General features: G+C 48.0%; 1 protein-coding gene across 4 annotated transcripts in view; it reads left to right on the top strand.

Moving 5' to 3' along the window:
- Positions 1-1107: 1107 nt before the first annotated feature.
- The window catches only part of GMPR (guanosine monophosphate reductase), a 37359-nt gene continuing 17608 nt past the window's right edge, over positions 1108-20858 (top strand). Inside the window, exons 1-6 of one of the 4 annotated variants that reach the window (XM_036889229.2) lie at positions 1116-1433; positions 5305-5368; positions 7338-7457; positions 9561-9644; positions 12225-12398; positions 20237-20318. In XM_036889229.2, coding sequence (XP_036745124.1) covers positions 1360-1433; positions 5305-5368; positions 7338-7457; positions 9561-9644; positions 12225-12398; positions 20237-20318 — 598 coding nt within the window. In that variant the 5' untranslated portion in view covers positions 1116-1359. Of the gene's footprint in view, positions 1434-5304; positions 5369-7337; positions 7458-9560; positions 9645-12224; positions 12399-20236; positions 20319-20858 lie in introns of all 4 variants that reach the window. The other 3 variants (XM_036889478.2, XM_036889419.2, XM_036889325.2) reach the window with 3 other exon arrangements.

Raw genomic sequence — 20858 nt, 5'->3', positions numbered from 1 at the left:
GTCTGTGGGGCCAGCCATACCAAATAGGAGCTCACTGAGAAACAGTGGGAGGCAGCAGACAACTGAAAGAAAATGAAAGATGATTACTGCCTTCGTGCAGGGCATACAAAGCATAATGCACATAATATAACATCTGACCCCAAATACATAGCTACCGTTCGTTGAGCAACTATGGGACACGCACACACACAGTTTAGGTTTCACAAAAGCCTGGCGGAGGATAGCATTGTCTTTTTCTTCCCTTTTATCCCATGAGAAAACTGAGGTTTAGAGAAATTAGGTGACCCACCCCCCCCCACACCTCCCCGTCCCAAGGTCCCCAGCGAGGAAGTGGTGGTGTCAGGTTTTGAAACCACGTAGAGGGAGGTCCCAGGAGAAAAGCAGCTTCAGCTTAAGTTATAGTAGGTTATTAAGGGCGAGGATTATTTTTAATTTTGCTATGACTATGGGCAATTATTTCGTTGACACGGTTCTCACGGTCCTCATCTAGAGAGCGCCCCCTTCCTCGGTGGTTAGGGGCCAACAGGAAGGCGCGCCCCGCGCTTCAGCGTGTTCCTGATGTACGACGCAGGCGCTCTCCGAGCGGCAAGCCGGTTGAACTCACGTTGCTGGTGACCCTCCGAGGGTACTCAGGTTCCTCAAATCCCAGGATGTGCGCTCGCTGTAGATTTCACCGCTTGACTCAAGCAAACCCCTGAAATCCAATGGGCATCCAAAATTTGCCCAGCCAGCCCATTGCTGCTCATTAGATTTACCTGCCCGCACTCTTTTCCTTAATTCTATGCAGCCTCCCAAGGGCTTTTGGTTTTACGGCCTGTGAGAGGTCGGACTTGGCGCTCGGTGTGCACCCTGGGCTGGAGACCAGGGAGAGGAGAAGCCGCCTCCCAAGGAGCGGCCCCTCCCGGGGGGCAGGGCGAGCACTCGCCAAGTCCACGCTCTGGGGGGACCTCGGTGGCAGACGAGACACTGCACCCCCCGCCCCGATCGGCCCCGCGAGGAGCCAGGCTGTAAGCGAGCGCGGGGCGGGAGGGAGGGCTGGTCGACAGTGTCACACGCGCGGCCCCTTACGCCAGTCTGTCCCCCCCGCCCTCCTCCGCCTCGGTCCCAGGCGCCGGGAGCGAGGCCAGGGGCGGGGCGCGGCCCTCGGAGCGCGGGCGGCCGGGGCGCTGCTGCGGGCGTCTGGGCCCTAGGGGCTCAGCGCGCGCGCCGGCCGCCCTTCAGCTCCGGGACGGGCCCAACGGGCACGCGCTCCCGCCGCGCGCCGCCGCCCCGCCGCGCGCTCCCGCCCTTGCCGCGCACCCGCGCACGGGAAGAAGCTGCCGGCTCCAGTCTCGCCGACCTGCACCATGCCCCGCATAGATGCGGACCTCAAGCTGGACTTCCAGGACGTCCTGCTCCGACCCAAGCGAAGCAGCCTCAGGAGCCGAGCTGAGGTGGGACCCTTGAAAAGCCGCTTTGGGGGTGGGATCATTTTCCCGGGTGGTACGGGGCGGGTGTGGGGGTGGGGGTGAAAGGCAGTGGGATATGGCAACCTTGCAGCCGTTCTGTGGGTCTGAGGATGGATGGGGTGCTGACCCCCTTTGCCCTCCCTCTTCCTCACCACCTGAGAAAGGGGAAAGCCAGCTGATTCCCTGCCAGGACATGTGTTTTAAGGGAGGGGCCTAGCCCCGGCCCAAAACTGAGTGGGCAGGGGGTGGATACATTAGAACTAGACCATCGAGGAGCAAAGGTCAAGTGCCAACTGATTTAGAAAGAACGGGGCAGGGGGCTTGGAGAGGTGCACATAGAGGGGAAGGACACAGAGGAGAAGAGGCTAGGAGCCTGGTGATTCTGGCAGAGTCTCTTAGTGCCGAGAACAGGTATATTCACCCAGCAACAGAATTCCTTTAAAAGGTCTGCAAACTAGGCAACTCCAGGGTAAAAGGTCAGGGTTTACTTCCTGTGTCTCAGGGGTCTTGCTGGAAGTGAGGCTGGGGACTGTGCCCGGCGCAGCCTACTTACTGGACAGCGCCATCAGCGCAGTTCTAGGGAGGCTGAAAGAACTGGGGTGCAGGTGTGGCGGGGGCAGTAGTGGACCACAAGTCCTTGATGAGGTGATGAGATCAAAGCCTGAGGAACAGGTGGAATCTGGACTGGAAATAGCCCAGGGGTGGGGTGTGGGGACAGGGATGCCCCTCACGGGGAGGAGGAAGGTCAGACCCTGAAGATCAAACTATTTGCAGGGGACTGCAGAGTTCCCTGACTTCAGCTGGAGGCCAGGGCCGAAGGAGTGAACAGGAGAGGGCTGAGCCAGCACACTGTCCATAGGCCCCACTCCAGAAGACCATAAATAATTCCCTTCCAAGAAACTCGGCTGCCTGCCTGTGCCCTGTGCTGACTGCAAAGCCTGGTGCTGTGAGGCCCTGGCTCGTTTGCATGAGCGGAGCCTCCTGCTTCATTCAGTCAGTGAGCAGAATCAAGGCCCCTACTCAAGCAGAAGCGTTGGCGGCTGTAGCTGGAGAAGCTGAGACAGGACTGGACTGGGAAGGTGGGGAATGAATAACCCTTACCTCCTTACATTGGACCACTCTGCTCCTGTCCTTTGTCATGTCCTTTCAGGTGCCAAAGAGTGGGGCAGACTCTCAGAAGAAAAATAAAGTTTGAATGGCTGGCCCAGGCCTCCAGAAGTATAAGCAGTGGCCCATACTTAAGGCCAGATAAAGATGAGATGTAGGGGTTCTGAGCAGACTAATAATTTGGTGGCCTCTGTATTCTTTAAATATTTGCTCAAAATTCACTTAGTAGAGAGAAACTTATTTTAAAGAAAAATTGTATGCTTAAAACAAGGATGTCTTATATGTATTTCTGAACCAGGAAACATTTTGAAAAAATAAAACACTTAGAATTTATGTAATAGGATGAAATACTCTTTCCCAGGGAATAGTATGACTTCATGCATACATTATTTTGGTTTCGTTATTTGGGCTGATTGAAACTACTAATGCCCCAGCTTCCAATGGCACCTCGCAGTCTACAAGGGCACAGTGGGAACTCTATGACTTGAGAGATGTTTGCATGTTTCCACTTTTGTGAGAGTGTGCCTGGAAACCTGAGTTACCTGGCATAGCCTTTCTAGTTGGTTCTGGCCCGTAATGGTTAAATTGTCTGGCTGGCCACTCCCCATAATTTGCCTGCCTGCTTCAGCGATACCAAGGGATCTAGGTAGGCCGGACCCCTCTCAGTGTTTTCTCAGTTTGCTTGTGCATGCCTGGAATTTACTGTAGGCAGATAAAAACTTCCCTGAGCAGATAGAAGCCTAAAATGTACATCCCCTAGCAACAGTAATGCCTGAACACACATTTGAAACTAAATGGTGAATGACTGACTTTGAGCCTAACCAGACCACAAATTTGAGTGGAGCCAGGAGAGAAAACACACCTGTGAGCCGAGTCTGGCTGGAAAGAGAGACTGTTGACAAGGTCTGTCTTTGCTGCAGTGTTGCTGAGAGCCAACCTGCTGCTGGGTCATCAGGTAGTAAGCAGGAAATGGAGAGAAAGGCAGAGCGATCCGCCACTCAGAAGGTCTAGTGGTCAAGCAAGGGCGTTGCCACAAGTGTGACAAAATAAATTCGAGGTCAGCTTCTAGAAGCAGAGGCTGGCCCCGGGGACCATACTGTGATTGTACCAGATGGGCAGTCATCTCTCAAGTGTTTTTCTGTTGCATTTGCTCCTGACTCCACAAGTCCCTGCTACACAAGAATAAAGTGCCCCTGGGTAGCATGGGGGTATTTGGGTAATCTTTTCAAAGGAAGTGCCAGTGTTGACTGAGGCAAGATCTTTGTCCTTACTTGATACACTGCTGAGGTTGTATCATTCCCTGAGTTTTCTTCCTGGGGACCCATTCCTGCCTCTGATGTCCATTCCTAGTCCTTTTCCTGGTAAGATTTTAAAAAACCCTTAAAAACGCAACCATAACTTTGGAAGTCAGACATTGAAGGATTTCGCAGCAGGATTGGCTGCTTGTCCTAAAAAGAGAAGACATGATGCAGTGAGTCTTCAGCTTCCTTAAAATTCTAGTATAATTTTTTACTAGCAGTCCCGTGAGAAATAGATCAGCTCTAGGGAGCTCTCTGCCTCAGTGGTCTGCGGACAGGTAGGCCTGAGGGGGAGGAGAACTTGGCAGAGAGGGGGAGTATCGGGCTGGCAGAAAGGACACCGCGGTGCCAAGTCCATGCTGTGCAGTACTAGTTTATTACTATGGCTCTATAGTAGCTTCTCGGGACTCTGTAACAAAGTGCCACAGATGGGGTGGCTTACACAGTAAAGCTTTGCCTCACAGTTCTGAAGGTGGAAGGTGCCAGATGCAGATGCCCCCAGGCTGGTTCCTTCCCAGGGCTGTGAGGCAGACTCTGTCCCAGGCCTCTGTCCTGCCTTCTGTTGTTTACACGCCAGCTGTAGTGGTCCTGGGCTGTGGATGCATCATCCTGATCTCAGTCTCCATCTGCATGTGATGTTCACCCTTTCTGTCTGTGTCCAGATTTCCCCTCTACATGAAAACTCCAGTCACACTGGAGTAGGGTCCACCCTAATGACCTCATCTTACCTTGACCGTCCAATTTCCAAATCAGGTCACATTCACAGGTACTGGTGGTTGGCATTTCAACATCTTTTTGGGGAGACACGGTTCAAACCTGAACCGCCTCCATGAATTTTGCCCTGTAAATTAAAGGGTTTGACTAGATTTGTTCTTGATGAATGTATCAGAGTCACCTAGGGAGATGCTCCAAAATCCACACATGGTCTCCAACACAAAGATTCTGATGTATTAAGTTGGGGGCAGCCTGAGCATGTGTATCTTGGCAGTCATCCTGTGATGATGCCCATGTGCACACCGATGCCCTGGAAGGGCCACTGGAGCCTTTGCCATTTGCAGACCCTGTGGCTCTCTGTTTACACATAGTTGCATGCACTTTTCTGGACCCTGACAACTAATGGTTAGGTTCCAAGGTTCAGAACACATCCAGAGGGCTGGGCTGGAGCCCAACAAGCATTGTCCTAGAAAAGGCTGGGGCCAGAAGACAATATAATTTTTACAGCTTAGCCAGACATTCATTTATTCCATACTTTTTGACCCTCTGGGACTAATTGTCCTTAGATTTACAATCTACAGGTGAGACAGATAATGAATAGTCTATTTAATGAGATAATTGCTTTAATCAGTACCATCCATAGATGTAGGCAAAAGGAGCCCCTGCCCCGGACCCCACTTCTGTTCCCCTGACCCATGTCACTGGACAGGGCTGGAGAACCATGCCTTTCTCTCTAGGCTATGTTCTATATCCTCAGGATCCTGGATTTCCCCGCCCAAGGGACTGGATGCTGATTCCAAGGTGAGCAAGGGCCTCTTCCCCAGGTGTTTTCCCCAGGGCCAGCCATGCTGCAGGTAACTCTAGCCTCAGAAGAATGGCAGATGGCACCTGTCCGTGGGAATGGACGTGTGTGTATAGCTTAATGTCCAGACTGTTGCAGAATGTTGCAACTAATAGGCCCCTTGAGTTATCTTTCAGAATGCAGGTGTAACTTACTTCACTGAAGTAGAGCCAGTAATCCTAATGAAGTGGAGAAAGGGATATGCTGCCACACATGCTCATACAAAGGGGTGTCCATGTGGATACAGAGGACTAGGGTGAGAAGAGGAGGAGGTGTGGATAGGGTGCCAGGGCTGGCTCCTCATGGCAGCATGTTCTGGTGCTTTCCAGGTGGTTAACGAAGCTGTGTTTGTCCAGGTTGGATGACAGAACAAAATTTATGTATCAGGTTATTAGCTTGATTCATAACATTGGGATATTTAGACATGTGGGAGGTGGACCTCCATTTTTACTTCTGAGTCCCCGAATGTTGGGCTATAGAACAGACTTTTGAAGGTGTATTTAAGGAGCTGCAGAAACATGTGTTTTTGAGGTGAGGTAGTGGTAGTTTATTACATTACGTTCCTCTTCAAATCAAGCTTAGTGGGGTGGGAATTTTGAGCTGCTGTATTTGGTGCCTGGACCAGCTGTGGCAGGTTAAAATGCCCAGTTTTGGTCCCAAGAGGTTGGAATATTTAAAATATTTCTTTCAGGGAACAGCTCGTCTATCTTGTGTGTGCATGTGTGCCTGTGTGGATAAGGTCAGGGAGGATAATCTTATTTCTCATGCTCAGAATTAAGGGTTGCATAGAATCTACTGTATGAGGAAGATCAGAAATGAGGGGAAGAAAGAGTTCATTGTCAAAGCTGACCTCTCCCACGAAGGGCTCTGTTTTTTGTGTACTGCTGATAGATGTTGGAGTGCCAGGGAAAACCCAGTGCGGGGGTAACAGCTCTCCCCATGCATGGGCGAGTACAAGAGTAATTTAAGACAGTAATGGAATTCTGATTATCTTAATTAAGATAATTAATTAAGCCCATGAAACCAGAAAGTTAGAGGGCCATTAGCAACACAGAAGGTTGCAGCTAGTAGACCCCTCCGTTACCTCTGAGAACGGAAGGCATTCACTGCTTCAGTGAAGTAGCACTGACAATCTGAATGGAGGAAGTGGAGAAAGGGTTGAGCTGTCACACATGCCCAGGCAGCGACAGCATGTCACTTTGCCTCACTGATGGCTGTGTAAGGCCAGTGCGGTCATGATTGTGATGTCATCTGGCCAGGAAGCCTTCTAGACCTGGAGCCCTGAGAACTGAGTTAAGTCAAAAGCCCTGAGCTGGAGTTACAACAGGAGGGCCCTCCCTCCAGCTGTTTGCAACTCAGAGGAACATGTGTCCATATGCACGGCCATACGCTGCAGTGTATTTCCTTACAGCTCTTTGAAAGATGCTCATCATCACCAAACAGCTAAGATGGTCGAAGAGTTAAGGGATTAATGGTCTGCAGCTCACTGCAGGGTGGATTTGGAGTGTGCTGCTCTTGGGAGGTGAGAATTCAGTGCCATGGTTGGCAGGGAAGAGTGGAGTGGATTTTCCCAGAAGGGAAATGGTCCCTTGGAAGTGGGGGAAGATAACATACATGTGGGTGTTTAAGACTGGGATGAGTCAGCTGGGGACAGAATATGGCGGTGGGATGGGAGAGGCTATTGAGGAAGAGAGCTGGTGAAGGCTTAGCTTTACGGCAGAACACCCAGTGCCCTGTGCTGGTGTTTGATGCTGTAAGGAGCCTGGGCCAGCTTTTGTACCTATTCCTCAGTGTCCTGTCTTTGTAATACCTGGTCCAACCAGTGGACAAAGGGACATATACTTACTTTGTGTTCTTCCCACTTGCCCCTAGAAATTCTGCACAAGTCACATAAAGAGAGAAGCACTTCTTTTTCCTTTTTGCCAATAGGTGGATCTTGAGCGTACCTTCACATTTCGAAACTCGAAGCAGACCTACTCAGGGATTCCCATCATTGTGGCCAACATGGACACCGTCGGGACATTTAAGATGGCAGCAGTGATGTCACAGGTAGGACAGGGGCTTTTTTCCCTCGGTTGCTCACACTGGACAGGTTGTCAGAAGCCTGCCTGGATGCATTCAAACACAGGGAAGGGGAGAAAAGTGAGACCCTTTGGGTCACTGGCTGTGGCCAAAAGATTTGGTTCTGAATCGATTGTTGCTAGAGGTACTTCTTTTCAATCAGAAGAGTCTAGACTTGGCATTCAGTGAGTTAGTCTAGATCTGCATCCTTTTTTCCCTCGAGAATGTCCATGATAGTTTAGGAAATTACAGATACAAAAAAGAAGTTGGACATTGTGCCATGTTATAGAAGAATGACAGCGCCTTTAAAATTAAGACAGCTGCTTTGTATACAGTCTATGCTATAGCATTTATTACATGATTATGTAGAAAACATTTATTGAGCATTTCTATGCCAAACACTGGAAATAATGTATATAATGGCACAACTCCACCATAAAAGGTAGGCTGCTTTTATAGATGAGGAAACTGAGGCAGAGAGGGAGAGGAGAGGTAACTTGGTCTGGGCATTCGGCTAGGTAGAGACACTGCCAAGATTCAAACCCAATTCCAGAATAAGGAATTTGCTTCCCAATTTATACTGACAGATAATAGCACAAGTTCAAGGTCCCTTTTAGCCAATTACCAGTCTAATTTTCTATAAAGGGAGCAGCTAGTATACTGGCCTTGGGGAAAATAAAGCAAAAAGCCATTTGTGGGCAGGACCTTAGCCTCATGCAGCTGTGTCTGAGGCACAGCACACCTTACTCATCCTAGATGTGAAATGTTTGCTTCTGATGTGCTTTGCAGTGCCTGCCAGGTTAAAAGGTTAGTCCAATTAGTTGAAAGAGCTTCTTGCTGTGGGTAGCAAGTCTAACCTCAGGAGGTGCTGGGATTCCTCATTATGTAGTGATTATAAAGTAGATTTCCAAACAAATTATAATCCCCCCAAAAATGGAGTAGGGGGTGGTCTGTCTCCAAGATCAGTTGTATTATAGTCTTACAGTCAGTCATCCCTCAGCCCCTGCTGAGCATTGGGCTGGGGGCTAATGAATTAATTGGCAAAGGAATTTGTATTTTTCTCTGCCTATCTTTTCCTAGCTATGCTCTGTGATCAGCCATCACCAGTAATGAGTTATGTATTAATGTAAAAGTGGGCAGAATCAGACAGCAATAAATAACCCTGGTTAATTCATGTATCAGATTATTAGTCCATGAAAATGTAGAACTTGCTGTGCTTATTTCACAGGAAAGACTCCCCCTTAATGAGACAATGCACCATGAAATAGCATGCGTGGGCACCATGCATTTTCTATTGCTGGGATCCACTGAATGAATAAACTCATAGAATTTTAGAGTGGGAAATTGTAGATGGGGGTTTGAGAGAAGCCCCCACACAGGGCAGTGCGCCAGAGCTGCAGTCAGATGTGAGTTTGACTCCGGCCTTCACCCCTTATTGGCCAAGCAGTTGTTCACTTCTTAAATTTCTTAAGCTCCATTTCTGCTCCCTAAGCTAATATTACCATACAAAATTGTTCTGAGAAGTGAATGAAATAATGTGTGCAGAGTACTTACACAACATATAAACGTGAGGTTGGTAGTCATAGATTTAGGATTATGATTTATATAATTCCATCAAGAACACCTCCTTCAAGAATGCCCACTGTCTGATGGGTTTAGTTTTTAGCAAGAAATGTATAGGTTGTGAACACAAAGAAAAGCCATCAGTCTAAGTGGAGGTCCCTGGGGTCTGACTAAGCAGCTTTGCCTTAGGCTGTGCTTCGTGCGGGCTGGGGACCTGCTGTCCCTGCTGCTCCTGGCCTAACTCAGCTGGTGGGCTGCAACAGGGCTCGGAGAACACCCGCGCCCTCCCCACTTCCTGGCAGAGCCTCCTCAGTCATGAACAAAACATTGTCTCATCAGATTAGAATGGAAAACACGGTTTTGTGATTTCACTGGTTACACCTTTGTCTATGATTTTTTTGGCTCCTAGGAGCATATTTAGAGCAAGTTAAGTGTGAATGGCCAGAACACCTGCTGCTGTTGTGGTGTCGGGTTTCGGCAAGAGAGGGCCTACCACCTTCCATCCTAACATGCCGTTTTGTTTCCTAGCACTCCATGTTTACAGCGATTCATAAGCATTACACCCTGGATGACTGGAAGCTCTTTGCTGCTAATCACCCTAAATGCCTGCAGGTAGGACTGCGTCCTGGTTACCAATTACAATGTTTGCAGGGGGAAGAATATCTTCAGGATTGTCTAAAGGATTTGAATTGGCAGATAGGAAGTCCCAAGGGACCTAGGGAGAGGCAGAAGTGGTCCCTGGTCCTTCATCATTTCCAGGGATTTGCCAAGGAAACCTGTTCTGTATCCTATCTGGAAAATACTAGGATTTACCCATTAGGAATATCTGTTTTTGTTCCTTGAAAGGTCAATTGTTATGTCATGACAGCTTGGAGAAGACCTGTTATCTCCTGCCAGGGTGCATCCAGTGTGAACATTCCTTTAGCTGTAGAAAAAACATTTAATTCTAATAAGCTGTTTTGGAGTTGAATAAACCATATGTACATGAGGATGGCTATGATCAAAAAAACAAATAATAACAAGTGTTGATATGGATGTGGAGAAATTAGAATCTTCCCACACTGCGGGTGGGAATGTCAAATGGTGCAGTGGCTGTGGAAAATAGCCTTTTGAGGTGGTTCTTCAAAAGGCTAGACCTCAGAGTGACTGCCTGACCCAGCGATTCCATGCTGGTATATCCACGCAATGGAATGTTACTCAGTTGTGAAAGGGAATGAAGCTGTGCTTCTTGATATAACCTGGATGAACCTTGAAAACACTTTGCTAAATGAGAAAGCTGACATGTACGCTTTTGTTGTCATGAAATGTCAAATCCATAGAGACAGACGGTAGATAAAGGCAGGGAGATGGGAGGCTTGGAGGTGAAGGCTAAAGGGTATTGGAGTTTCTCTGTGGAGGAGATGAAGATGCTCTGGAATCGACTGGCGGATGGTCGCATGGCTGTGGGTGGATATACTGAAAACCACTGCATTGTGTGCTGTGAATGTGTGAATGGTGTGGTATGTGATTCTAATAATAAAGCTGTTGTTAAAAAAAAAGAAGGAGTTGAGAATAATGCAGAGCCCCAGTGTAACACGCCTGACTGTCCACCCGGCACCTATAGTGGTTCTGAGCCAGGGCCAGCGGGGAAGTCCCTGTGTTAGAGATGCTGCCCTTCGTGACCTGTCAATTGTGATGGGATAATGACTTCATATCGTACTGCTTTTGAAGCTACGCTGGCTTTTTTGTTTCTTTTTTTTGTTTTGTTTTTGGGTTGGGGGCTATGCTTTATGTGTGCAATTTGACAAGTGAGAAGGTTGTTTTGGAAGTAAAAAATATTCTGGCCCAGTGGCAAGTCCCTCATTTTTTGCCATGTTGTGTTCAGATGAATTATAATTGCATCACCTTCTTCCCCGCTCCTCTGTAAGACATCTGGGGAGCAATGTGTTACTTTTTTTTTTGGTCATACCTCCGACTTCTTCACGGGGGCTTCTGGCAATGTGTTGTTAGCTGAAACCTTAGCCTTCATTACCAACTGTGTCATTTGATTTAGTGCACTGCCCCCCACCATACTGAAGTCACTACAAGGGGAAAATGTTAAAGACTCAGTAACACAGAGAAAATAACCAGTCTCGAGTTCCACCTGCCAAACTGTAGCAGGAATGGATGGGAAAACTTAAGAAGTAGCAAGGCTTTAGTGGGAGGGAAAGATGTGTGGATTGGGCTGGTACTGCCCGACTGTCGTCACGCGGCGGGAAAACTGGAGTAAGTGTACCATGTTACCAGTCTGCTTACACTCTGCCTCTGGGTTGTAGCTACATTGTTGGGATTTTGGAGGAATAACAGGATATTAAGCTTTGTTCCTCCTCTGTGGCTTATGGTTTAGAGATGCAAATTAAAATATAGATATTTTTTTAAAAGGTGAGACACTGATTCTGGGCTCAGTCCCATGGTTTTGTGTCACTAAGGCATAAATTACTGAAACAAGTCTTTGGCCAAGGAGCAGATTTCCAGATGAGCAGAGGGTGGGTTGGATGGCCACCGGTGCCGTGGTGGGGAGGGACAGGGTACTGGGGAGGGGCTGTGGTGGCATCTCAGGGCAGTTTGTTCTTGCATTTGGGGACATTTAAAAGGAACATTGGAGCTCTATGTGTGGGTTACGGTTTGCATGTTGTGATGGTATTTGTCTTGGGAGTGGAAGTGAAAATAGGAAGGAGTTTTATCAGAGGAATTTAAGACATCTTCCCCTCCCTCCTCTTCTCTAAGTGAGATGCTCAGTGTGGTGAAGCTCAGGCAGGAGGAAGCCTGTGTTGATAGGTCTTCCCTCATTCTTCCTGCCTCTTCTCCAGAAGAGGAGAATTTGCACCAACAGAGTTCCACATACAGAGCTTGAGGAAATTAAGCAAAAGCCAAAGACAAGGTTTCCTGAGTAGTTAAGGATCTGTTTACTGCAAAGATGCTATGGCTGAGGTTCAGGGTTAAGGATCTATGCAATTTCATGGTGGGAAAGATATTGGAGGTGAAGTTTACTGAATCTCCTTTACCTCTGCTGTTGTATATTGCTTGAGCACCAGGTGTGTATTTATTTGATCAGGGTAAACTGCAAAGAGTTCCTATACTGTCCCCACAACAGGCGAATGGCTGGAGGCCGGGTCTGACTTCTGAATCCTACTTACTGGTCATGTCTTTGCCTCTTGGTTTATTTTGTTACAGCATGTAGCTGTGAGTTCGGGCAGTGGGACTAACGATCTGGAAAAGATGAGCAGCATCCTGGAAGCTGTGCCGCAGATTAAGTTTATTTGCCTAGACGTGGCCAATGGGTATTCAGAACATTTTGTGGAATTCGTGAAACTCGTCCGTGATAGATTTCCAGAACACACCATTATGGTAGGTATGGTGGAACATTCCCTAGACGGGGGAGCAAGGAGAGAGCCCTTCAGTGGGCCAGGGGGAACTATATTCTCTTCTGAGCTTGTGGGACCTTTTTATTGGGAGACTAGTGGAGAATCATTAGGAAAAGGACAGGCAGGTCATTGTTTCTTGACAACAGTGATACCAGTGACTGAGTGCCTACTGTGTTTCAGGAGTATACACCTGTTCTCTTTCTTCTGTGCATCTCTGTAAGGAGTAGAAACTGTTGTCCCAGATTTAGCACAGATGAGGAATTTGAAGCCCTGATTGGTTCTCACACTTAGGAATTTTCACAAGATCGCAGCAATATTAAGCAGCAAAGCTGGGATTTAAAGCCAGGACAGCCTGAATGTTCAAGCGCTGTCCCTGAGACTTCCTGACATGCCCCGTCCTTGGAGACTCCAGTGACAAGGCTCCTTTTGTCCCTGGGCCCTATGTGTGTGACCAATTTCCTCCTTCTGAATTCTAAGGTGGGAGATGGGCCTTCTTATTTTTGCTCTAGATGGTGGTAAAGTTACCCTGTCTCATGACCCAACAATGCATATGTTTCTAGTCCTGAGGCCCCAACTGGCTCATTTGTCCCCAGCCATTTTTGGGAACTTTTTCTCATGAAAACCAGAAAAATAAAAGCTGGACTCCTTGGAAAGCAGAAGCCTCCAGCTCCCAGCTGGGACCTGGTAGCCCATAAATGGCATTTGCTACTAAACATAAAAGTTGTGAAACAATTCCTGGGTGGTAGAAAGAACATGGCAGGAGAGGAGCCCGTTGTTCATCCTTTGGACAGTGGGAGATGAGGCAGGCCCCCCTGGTTGTAGGTAATATGTTTTCTTATCTGAGGTGGTGGGAATTAGGTCTTTTCAGATCTTTTCAGCTTACCTCTAGTGTTTTAATTGTTCTCCAGAGCAGTTAAATACATGGGACTAATAAACTTGGGAGGTTGTGTGTTACATCTACTGGCATTTTAAGGTGTAGAATTAGTTATGAGGGGTTAGGATTCAGAAATTACCTGGATTTAATGAAGCAACCTAGTGGGTCTGCTTTTTTTTCTTTAGTAATTCTTTTGTTAAATTGTGAAATATGACATTTTAAAAAACAAAATTCAACCAAGTCCATTTGAAGATCTTACTAGCTTTATTGATTCCAGATTATTAAGTGTCTGGCAGCATTCCATCCAGCAAGTAAAGGTTTTATAGGAAGGAAGGTGGCCAAGAAGTTATTAGCAAAAGAAAAGAACGGGTTGTTTCCAGCCAGGTCACTTACCCTTAGGGAAAGAGCAGGGGGCCTTCCGCAGATTACATCAGTAGTAATCAGAAAATTTGAGACTGACTGGTTTAAAATGCTGCTCCTCAGAGGCCGAAACTGCAGTCTTTAAGGCAGTAAGCCTCGGTTTGGTGTCTTGACCCAGTGAAGCGATGCCATGTTTGACCTGTGTTTTCTTCTTAACACTTCTTAACGCATACATAGAGAAAAGAGTGTAAAACATAGATGTTTAATATATAGTCATAAAATTAGCAGTCCTGCAGTGCAGCCACACTCAGAAGCCCTTACTCCCACTCGGACAACAGCCCCACCTGATGTGTGATGGTATCTTCCCTGGCGTGTCTCTGGTCGCACACCTGTTGCTGCCTTCCTAAACCATGCCATCGACTTCTGCCAACTTCTGAATCTTCTATAAATGGTAACCCTACTCCCCCCCCTCTCTTATCTTTGATAGTATAGTGAGATGCCCCCACGTTTTATGTCAGCTGTATGGTATTCCATTGTTCCTGGAGTGAATTGCTGGTATCACTTCCCCGATGCATTCCTTGTCTGCCTGCCCGACTTTGCCTCTGGCTGTAACTCTCTTAAAACAAGTGACTTGATATCCTTGGAGTTTGTGTGGCCACAGGAGCTGAGCCACCCTGGGGAAGTCACACAGCTCCAGAGTCTCATTTCCCTCACCTATAGGATGAGGTTGGGATGGCTGGGGAATTATCGCGGGGATCAGATGGGTGATCCGTGGACAACACCACATTTGCAGTTTGTCAGCAGCAAGTAGCATTGAGGCCATAAGTGCTGAGAAGTGGGTGAGCAATGGAAAAGAGGAGTCGGGTGTGATGGAGGGTAATTCGTTTTTTTTTTTTTTTCGAGAAAATGGAGAGAGCATGTAGCACTTCTTTCAGAGGGATGAGTGACAGCAGAAATCCGTTGGAGCATCAGAGCTTCTCATTGCAAGGGCCACACGGCTGGCTCACAGCTGGCTGTGCTGAGCGCTGAGGCAAGCTGCCTGCTCTGGGGCCCAGGCAGCCTGTGTTCCCGCATTCAGGGAGGAAGACCAGGGCACAGAGGGCCTTGCAGGAAGGAGCCGGGCTGGCAGGACAAGGGAAAGGCAGTGTTGCCAGCAGAGAGCCTGGGGGTTGCTACCGGGGTGGGGTGGTGGTGGGGGGGTGAGGCTGGGAGAGGGAGACTGGCACCTCCAGGCAGCCACCATCAGCAAGCGCCTCTCGGCGTCTTCTGGCTGGCCCGGGGCTGTGTTTTCATTGCTCTAGTTGGTTTCCCCAGCAATGAACAGGAGATTTTGGCGAGGTAGACGTTTCTTCCTGAGCCACTCTTTTTTTGCACTGACCCCTAAAATCTGTGATTCATTCGGAAACATCCGGTACTCATACACCCTTGAATTTCGGAAATACCACTTCTCTTCTGGTGTTTGGAGGTATTGTGAGGATGCATTACCATCTGTCCATTGTTTGGGAACCGAAAGGTCTACAATATGGGTGCTGAGTATTGTTATGATCGTTACAATGCAGTGAACAGGAGTGCTCAGAAATGTTCTTGGCAGAGGTCGGCAGTTCTGGGTGTCTGCATCAGAAGCGAGGGCTTGTGGCTCCCTGTGCCCAGGACCTCCTGGATTTACATGCACACACTTTTCTCGCCTTTTGTCGAAGGCAAGCCTTGCCACATGCAGGGAAGAAGGAAGCAGGAATTTTTAGAAAACTTCTTTGGCAGAAAAGGGTCCTGCAGAGGTGCTGGCTGTTAGAATTGTGTAGCGAGTCCCATGGCCATTTGCCTGTGGCATTCAGAGAAGAAATAGGATGTGCATTCTTGGGTACATTCTAGGTACTGGGCAAAAAGGCACTTGCGTGGATAACAAATCCTCGAGCGGGGAGAAGAGCACTTTTTGTCGATGTGAAACTTTGTCTTGGAGTTCCAAGATCTTCCTGTGGTAGCACCCACCCGGCAGCAGCCGGGCCAGCTCAGGCCCATGGGGACATGGAAGTCCCTATGTGGGGTCTGAGAAATGCTCTTGTGTGGTTCTTTCTGACCTCGTCCTGAGGATGGAAGCCTGTGAGCCCTGATCTGTCCAGATTAGACCACAGGCCTAGGCTAGCTCTGTGCCCCTGGGGAATGCCGCATCGCCACTGTTGGCCTATCCCCGGATAGCTGTGGTCTCAGCCTGGCTAGTGCCTGTGGCCGGAGGTTTGGTTACCTGTCTCTGGTCTTCTCTGTCCGTCATGATAAGACGGGGTTCTGGGACACACAGAGAGATACCTTCCATTCCATACATACCTCTTCCCAGAGAGCTGGACACTCTTCAGCACTCCTTGAAGGTGTCAGCCATGGGCAGCCTTACCAGTGGAGCGGGCCTCATTGAAGTACAAGCAACTTGTTATGGCTGAAGGCACCTCTCAGGCTGGGTTATCTACATTTTCTGTGTTTACTCTCTTTCTGGAACTGCTGTGAACTGGAGCTGTGGCAGAAGCTCTGATGGGCCTCAGGCTTCATGTTTGTTTCAGAGAGTTGCATAGTAAACTGAGTTTAATGTGCCATGAAAGGTGGTTATTGCCTTGATAGCATCTCCTATTCCCTGATTCCGTGAGTAGGTGGTGGGACATTTTCCATGTGCTTGGGAGAAGACTCCAGCATTAATGTCCCATCACTTTATTTTAGGAGTTGTGGCCATGGGCCAAATCCAGCCTGCTGCTGTCTACTGACCCCTGCCTTATATCATTCTACAGAATTGATTTTCATAGAAATAAAATTCTTATAGAAATAAAAATCTATAGATTTTTCTTGGCAGAGGGCCTCAGAAGAGAGTAAAAAGTGGATAGGGAGGTTACTGCTTAATGGGGACAGAATTTCAGTTCAGGATGATGAGAAAGTCCTGGTGGTGGATGGTGACCATGGTTGCACGACAGGGCAAATGCGCATGATGCCACCAGACTGAACACCGAAAAGGGGTTAAGACAGTAAATTTTATGTTATGTGTATTTAAGACAAAACGAAGAAGAAAGAAAAGTGACTAGAAGAACAATATTCAGAAATCACTGTTAAGTGGAGGGACTGATATTTTACTGAGCTACACTGGGAGGTGGGCACTACCCTAGGAACTTAATAGAACGTTCTTGGTTAACCTTACAGTGACAACAAGCAGTGGGTATGATTAGCTCCATTTTATAGCAGGATAAATGGAGGCTCAGAGCTGGAGAGATTTTCTTAAAAACACAGGGTAAGTGGAGGGGCCGTGATCCGACCCCAGGCTTTCTGCGCGGATTTCGCCATAGGGGTCCAGATCTAAAGGCAGGCTGGCAAAACTGGGGCAGAACAGTTTTGATTTTTGCCCAGAGTTTTGAAAATGGTCCAACATTACTTGAAATCCTAGTTTCCTGCTTGCCGGGCCCTCCCCTGCCGTGCTCTACCTGTCTGACCTGGAGGGGCAGTCATTGCCTGCAGAACGAGGGGGCGGCGGGCGGAGCTCACCCTCCCGGAGGGGGGCGCCTGGCCAGAATCTCCACCTGCCCCTTAGGTGCCCAGAGGGTGGGCAGCTTCCTTTCCGTGGCGGCTGCTCCAGGAATGACCCGGCGTGACCCGCCGGAGCGGAGGGCGCGGACGGCCCCTATCTGCTCCGCACAGGCGCCGCCTGGGGCCCCGGGGCGCGGCTGCGCCTTCTCAGCCCCGGCGACCCCGCCCCAGCCGGCCATGCTCCCCCTGGCGTGCTCGCTTCTGATTTTGGCTTTTCCTTCCCCCCATTATCTTTACCCTTCTTGGTTTAAAATTTGAGTAGATAGCGTTTTGTGCCTGCCGCGTGTACAGCCGCCCATCCTCCCCGGTCTGCAGGCTGCCTGTTGCGGCGTCCTGGTGCTCAACGCCGTTCACGGTCACCTGGGTTTGCCCGCAGCGGTCCTCCCGGCAGCGGCCGTCCGAGCCCCCGGGGAAGGAGCCGCACGGGCGGCCGAGGGGCAGCGGGGACTCCTGCGGCCCCCTCTGGGCTGCCTGAACTGGACCACCCTCCTCTTTGCTTTAAACCCACTTCCACCATGCATGGCTGCACTTGGTACCTCCGTCACAGGAGCTGACTCGAATACATTTTGTGTAAAGTGATTTGTAGGCAACGCCAGATTGGGGGAGGAATCCACATTGAAAATGAAATTATGTGGGGAGCTTAGAGTAGCTTTTTTATGTTATTTATGTATTTAAGTAGAAATTTGAAAATTTTTATTTTTTACTAAGTCCACCAGTGAGGAAGCGTGAGGGCCGAGGGTCTGGTTTCTCCGGTTCCTGTTAAGTTCTTTTTCGGGTACAGAGTTCATGCTGTTCCTTGTGCTGCCCGCCCCCCCCGACCCGACATGCACACACGCGCACACACAAGACACCCAAACCAAAAAACCATCCTATTTAGTTATAAAAGTGCTATAGTTTCTACTGTAAAATCCAGAAAATTTTAAAGAAGAGAATGAAAAGTCGGGTAATTTCTTTACCTAGACTACTTTGTTAGTATTTTGGTGTATGTTTTCATATACATGAACACTTAATTTTTTTTAACAAAAATCGAGATCTTACATTTCTTTCCATTTCCTCTAACATTATACTGAAAGCATTTAAGCATTTTCCCATGCCATCAAACCGATCTTAAAAAACATCACGTGGATGGGCCATAGATTGTCGAGCCATTTCCATCCCATTTGGGGAATATATTTGCCGTTTTGCACTGTTAGAAATAATACATCCTTGTCATTAAATCTTTTGCTTCTTCTGAGATTATTCCCTAGGGAGAGAATCCTGGGAGTAGATTTACTGGATCAAAGGGCATACATAGTTTTGCATTTCCTCCATATGGACACACAGCTTTCCAGGAAAAAGTGTACTGAAATAGACATTCCGACAGCAGGGAAAAATGCCTGTTTTCTCTTTAGTGTTTATAATCATTGATAATTTGTCAAGTGAGAAGTAGTAGCTCCCTGGTATCTTAATTTAAAATTTGATTATTAGTGAGGCTGAACCCTTCCCCTGTGTTTATTGGCCACTTTTCTTTCTTTCATCTGGCTTGTTCAGGTCCCTTGGCAGTTATTCTGGGAGGTGTTAGCGTCTCTCTCGTGGAGTTGGAAGAGCTAGTACCATGCCAGGAGGCCGCAGTCGTGATTGCAGGAGCTCTTCTCTCAGAGTTTTGTTGATTGCATGAGTGTGTCTGTTTATAGGTATACATTTTAAAATTTTCTTGTAGGCAGATCTATATGTACTTTTTTACTTGCATGAGCGTTACAAAAGTATTCAAGCTGTTTTTGTTTTTGCTTTTTTCCTAAATCTGGGAGGATAGAACTTTCAGTTTAACTCTTGAATCCATCTGAAGCTTATTTTGGTGAAAACTATGTGCGATAATCTATAACTTTTTTTCCAGAAGATCCCTGTGCCCAGCTCTATTGCAATACTGTTTCCTTCCTCAAGGACACGTAATGCCATCCCTACTATGCAATGTACCATCATATGGTCTGTTTCGGGTTGTCTGTCATTTTCCACTGTCAGATGTGTTGGATTACAGCAGCCTGGAACCCTCCTCATCACCTTTTTTATACAAAGTTAGAAGTCACTTTGTCTAGGCTGAAAAAGAAAAATTTCATCTGGGAATCAATTCAGTGAAAAGACATTGGGGCTTTAGTGCAAAAAACAAAAAAAAACACGAGAAGAATGAGTAGGGATGTGGTTCCCAAAATAAGACTTTGCAGTTGTGAAAATTCAGGGAGGCATCCTGCCAACTGTCCTGTTTACCAGCTGAAGAATCCACAGGGCAGTGAGTTGCAATATAAAAGGCTATTTTGGTGCTCCCAGACTCCGATAGTGAAGGCATTTGTATTAGTAATTTCCAAACCAGACACATCCTTTTTTAGATTGGTCGCTTCCTGGCCTGTATGTTTATTCTTAGGGACCAGCTTCATGTTCTGGAGCTGGAGCCTGTGCCGGAGCGGTTCCATAAGGGGTCCTCTGTCCTTTCACATCCAGGCGGAACCGCTGACCTGAGGGTGGAACACTTGGGTATTTTCCCAACGGTGAGATGCTCAGTTATTTCCTAATCCTGGATCCCTGCAGTTGCACAAAGGTTCCTTGGGTTTTACATCTGAGACAGTAAGGGCTGTAAGCAGCTGGAGTGTTTCATTGCTTATTTTGTGTATTTGGGTTGTCAGTAGGATTTTGTTTTCTCCATCACTTAAATGTTCAAAGAGCCCTGACTGGGGTCATCTCAGCTATCCAGTAGTTCTAAAATTGCACATCTGTCTACCTTCTCATGCCGTCAGCTCCCCAACGTGGAGTCTCAGGTGTCAAAGTTCTGTGCTCCTGGTCACTAGGGAAGGAGGCCAGGAGAACACCCTGGCCCATCAGTTTCTTAAAGTAGATTCAGGAATTGGGTCCATTGTTTTCTCTCACTTTTTTTTTTTTTTGTCCCCAGGCTGCCTGGTGGCTTCCGAACTTGCTCATCCTTGTGTCTTGTGTGCAGCTCCTCATTCATGCATCTTTGTACCACCGGGAGTGGTTCACAGTCATGAGCTGTGTTCTTTTTGTCGCAGGCAGGGAACGTGGTGACAGGGGAGATGGTAGAAGAGCTTATTATTTCCGGAGCAGATATAATCAAAGTGGGAGTTGGACCAGGTAAGACTTGCTGGGAAGCACAGCCAAGGCTTGTGTGGGGAGGACTGGGTTGGGGTTATGGGGGGACTGGAAGAGGCCAGAAGGGGAACCCATGAACCATTCATCCACAGATTTAAAGCACGTTTCTTTTGGAAGGATCATTGAGCCTCCCCAAGGAGCTCCTGATGGGAAACATCATTGAGCTGCGTGCTGATGCCCCCAGGGAACGTGTAAATGAGCTTGGATGTGCTTAGAATGTGAGGTCCTAGTTTCAGAGCATTAATGTGGCAGAAAATAATGCAGATTTCAATAATGATCCCACACGCCTCGAAGGGGAAGGTGAGGGGTAAAGAATCCATGGTGGTAGCTAATGGACAGGAATGGCTCAAGTTTATCTGAACGTTTGAGGGACCCTGAACATTGCAAACAGGAATGCAGTGAAGAGGCCACATTGAACTTGACCCATGGCCCGGGAGTACCAATCTTTGGCTCCTTACCTGATACGCATCCATCTCGGATTTTGTCCATGTCCTCTAGGCCTTCCCCCCGGAACCGCCCATT

This window comes from Manis pentadactyla, chromosome 16 (assembly GCF_030020395.1).
Source record: "Manis pentadactyla isolate mManPen7 chromosome 16, mManPen7.hap1, whole genome shotgun sequence".
Classification (NCBI taxonomy): domain Eukaryota; kingdom Metazoa; phylum Chordata; class Mammalia; order Pholidota; family Manidae; genus Manis; species Manis pentadactyla.
The sequence above is the reverse complement of the archived record's forward strand: the minus strand, read 5'-3'. Positions and strand labels throughout refer to the sequence as shown.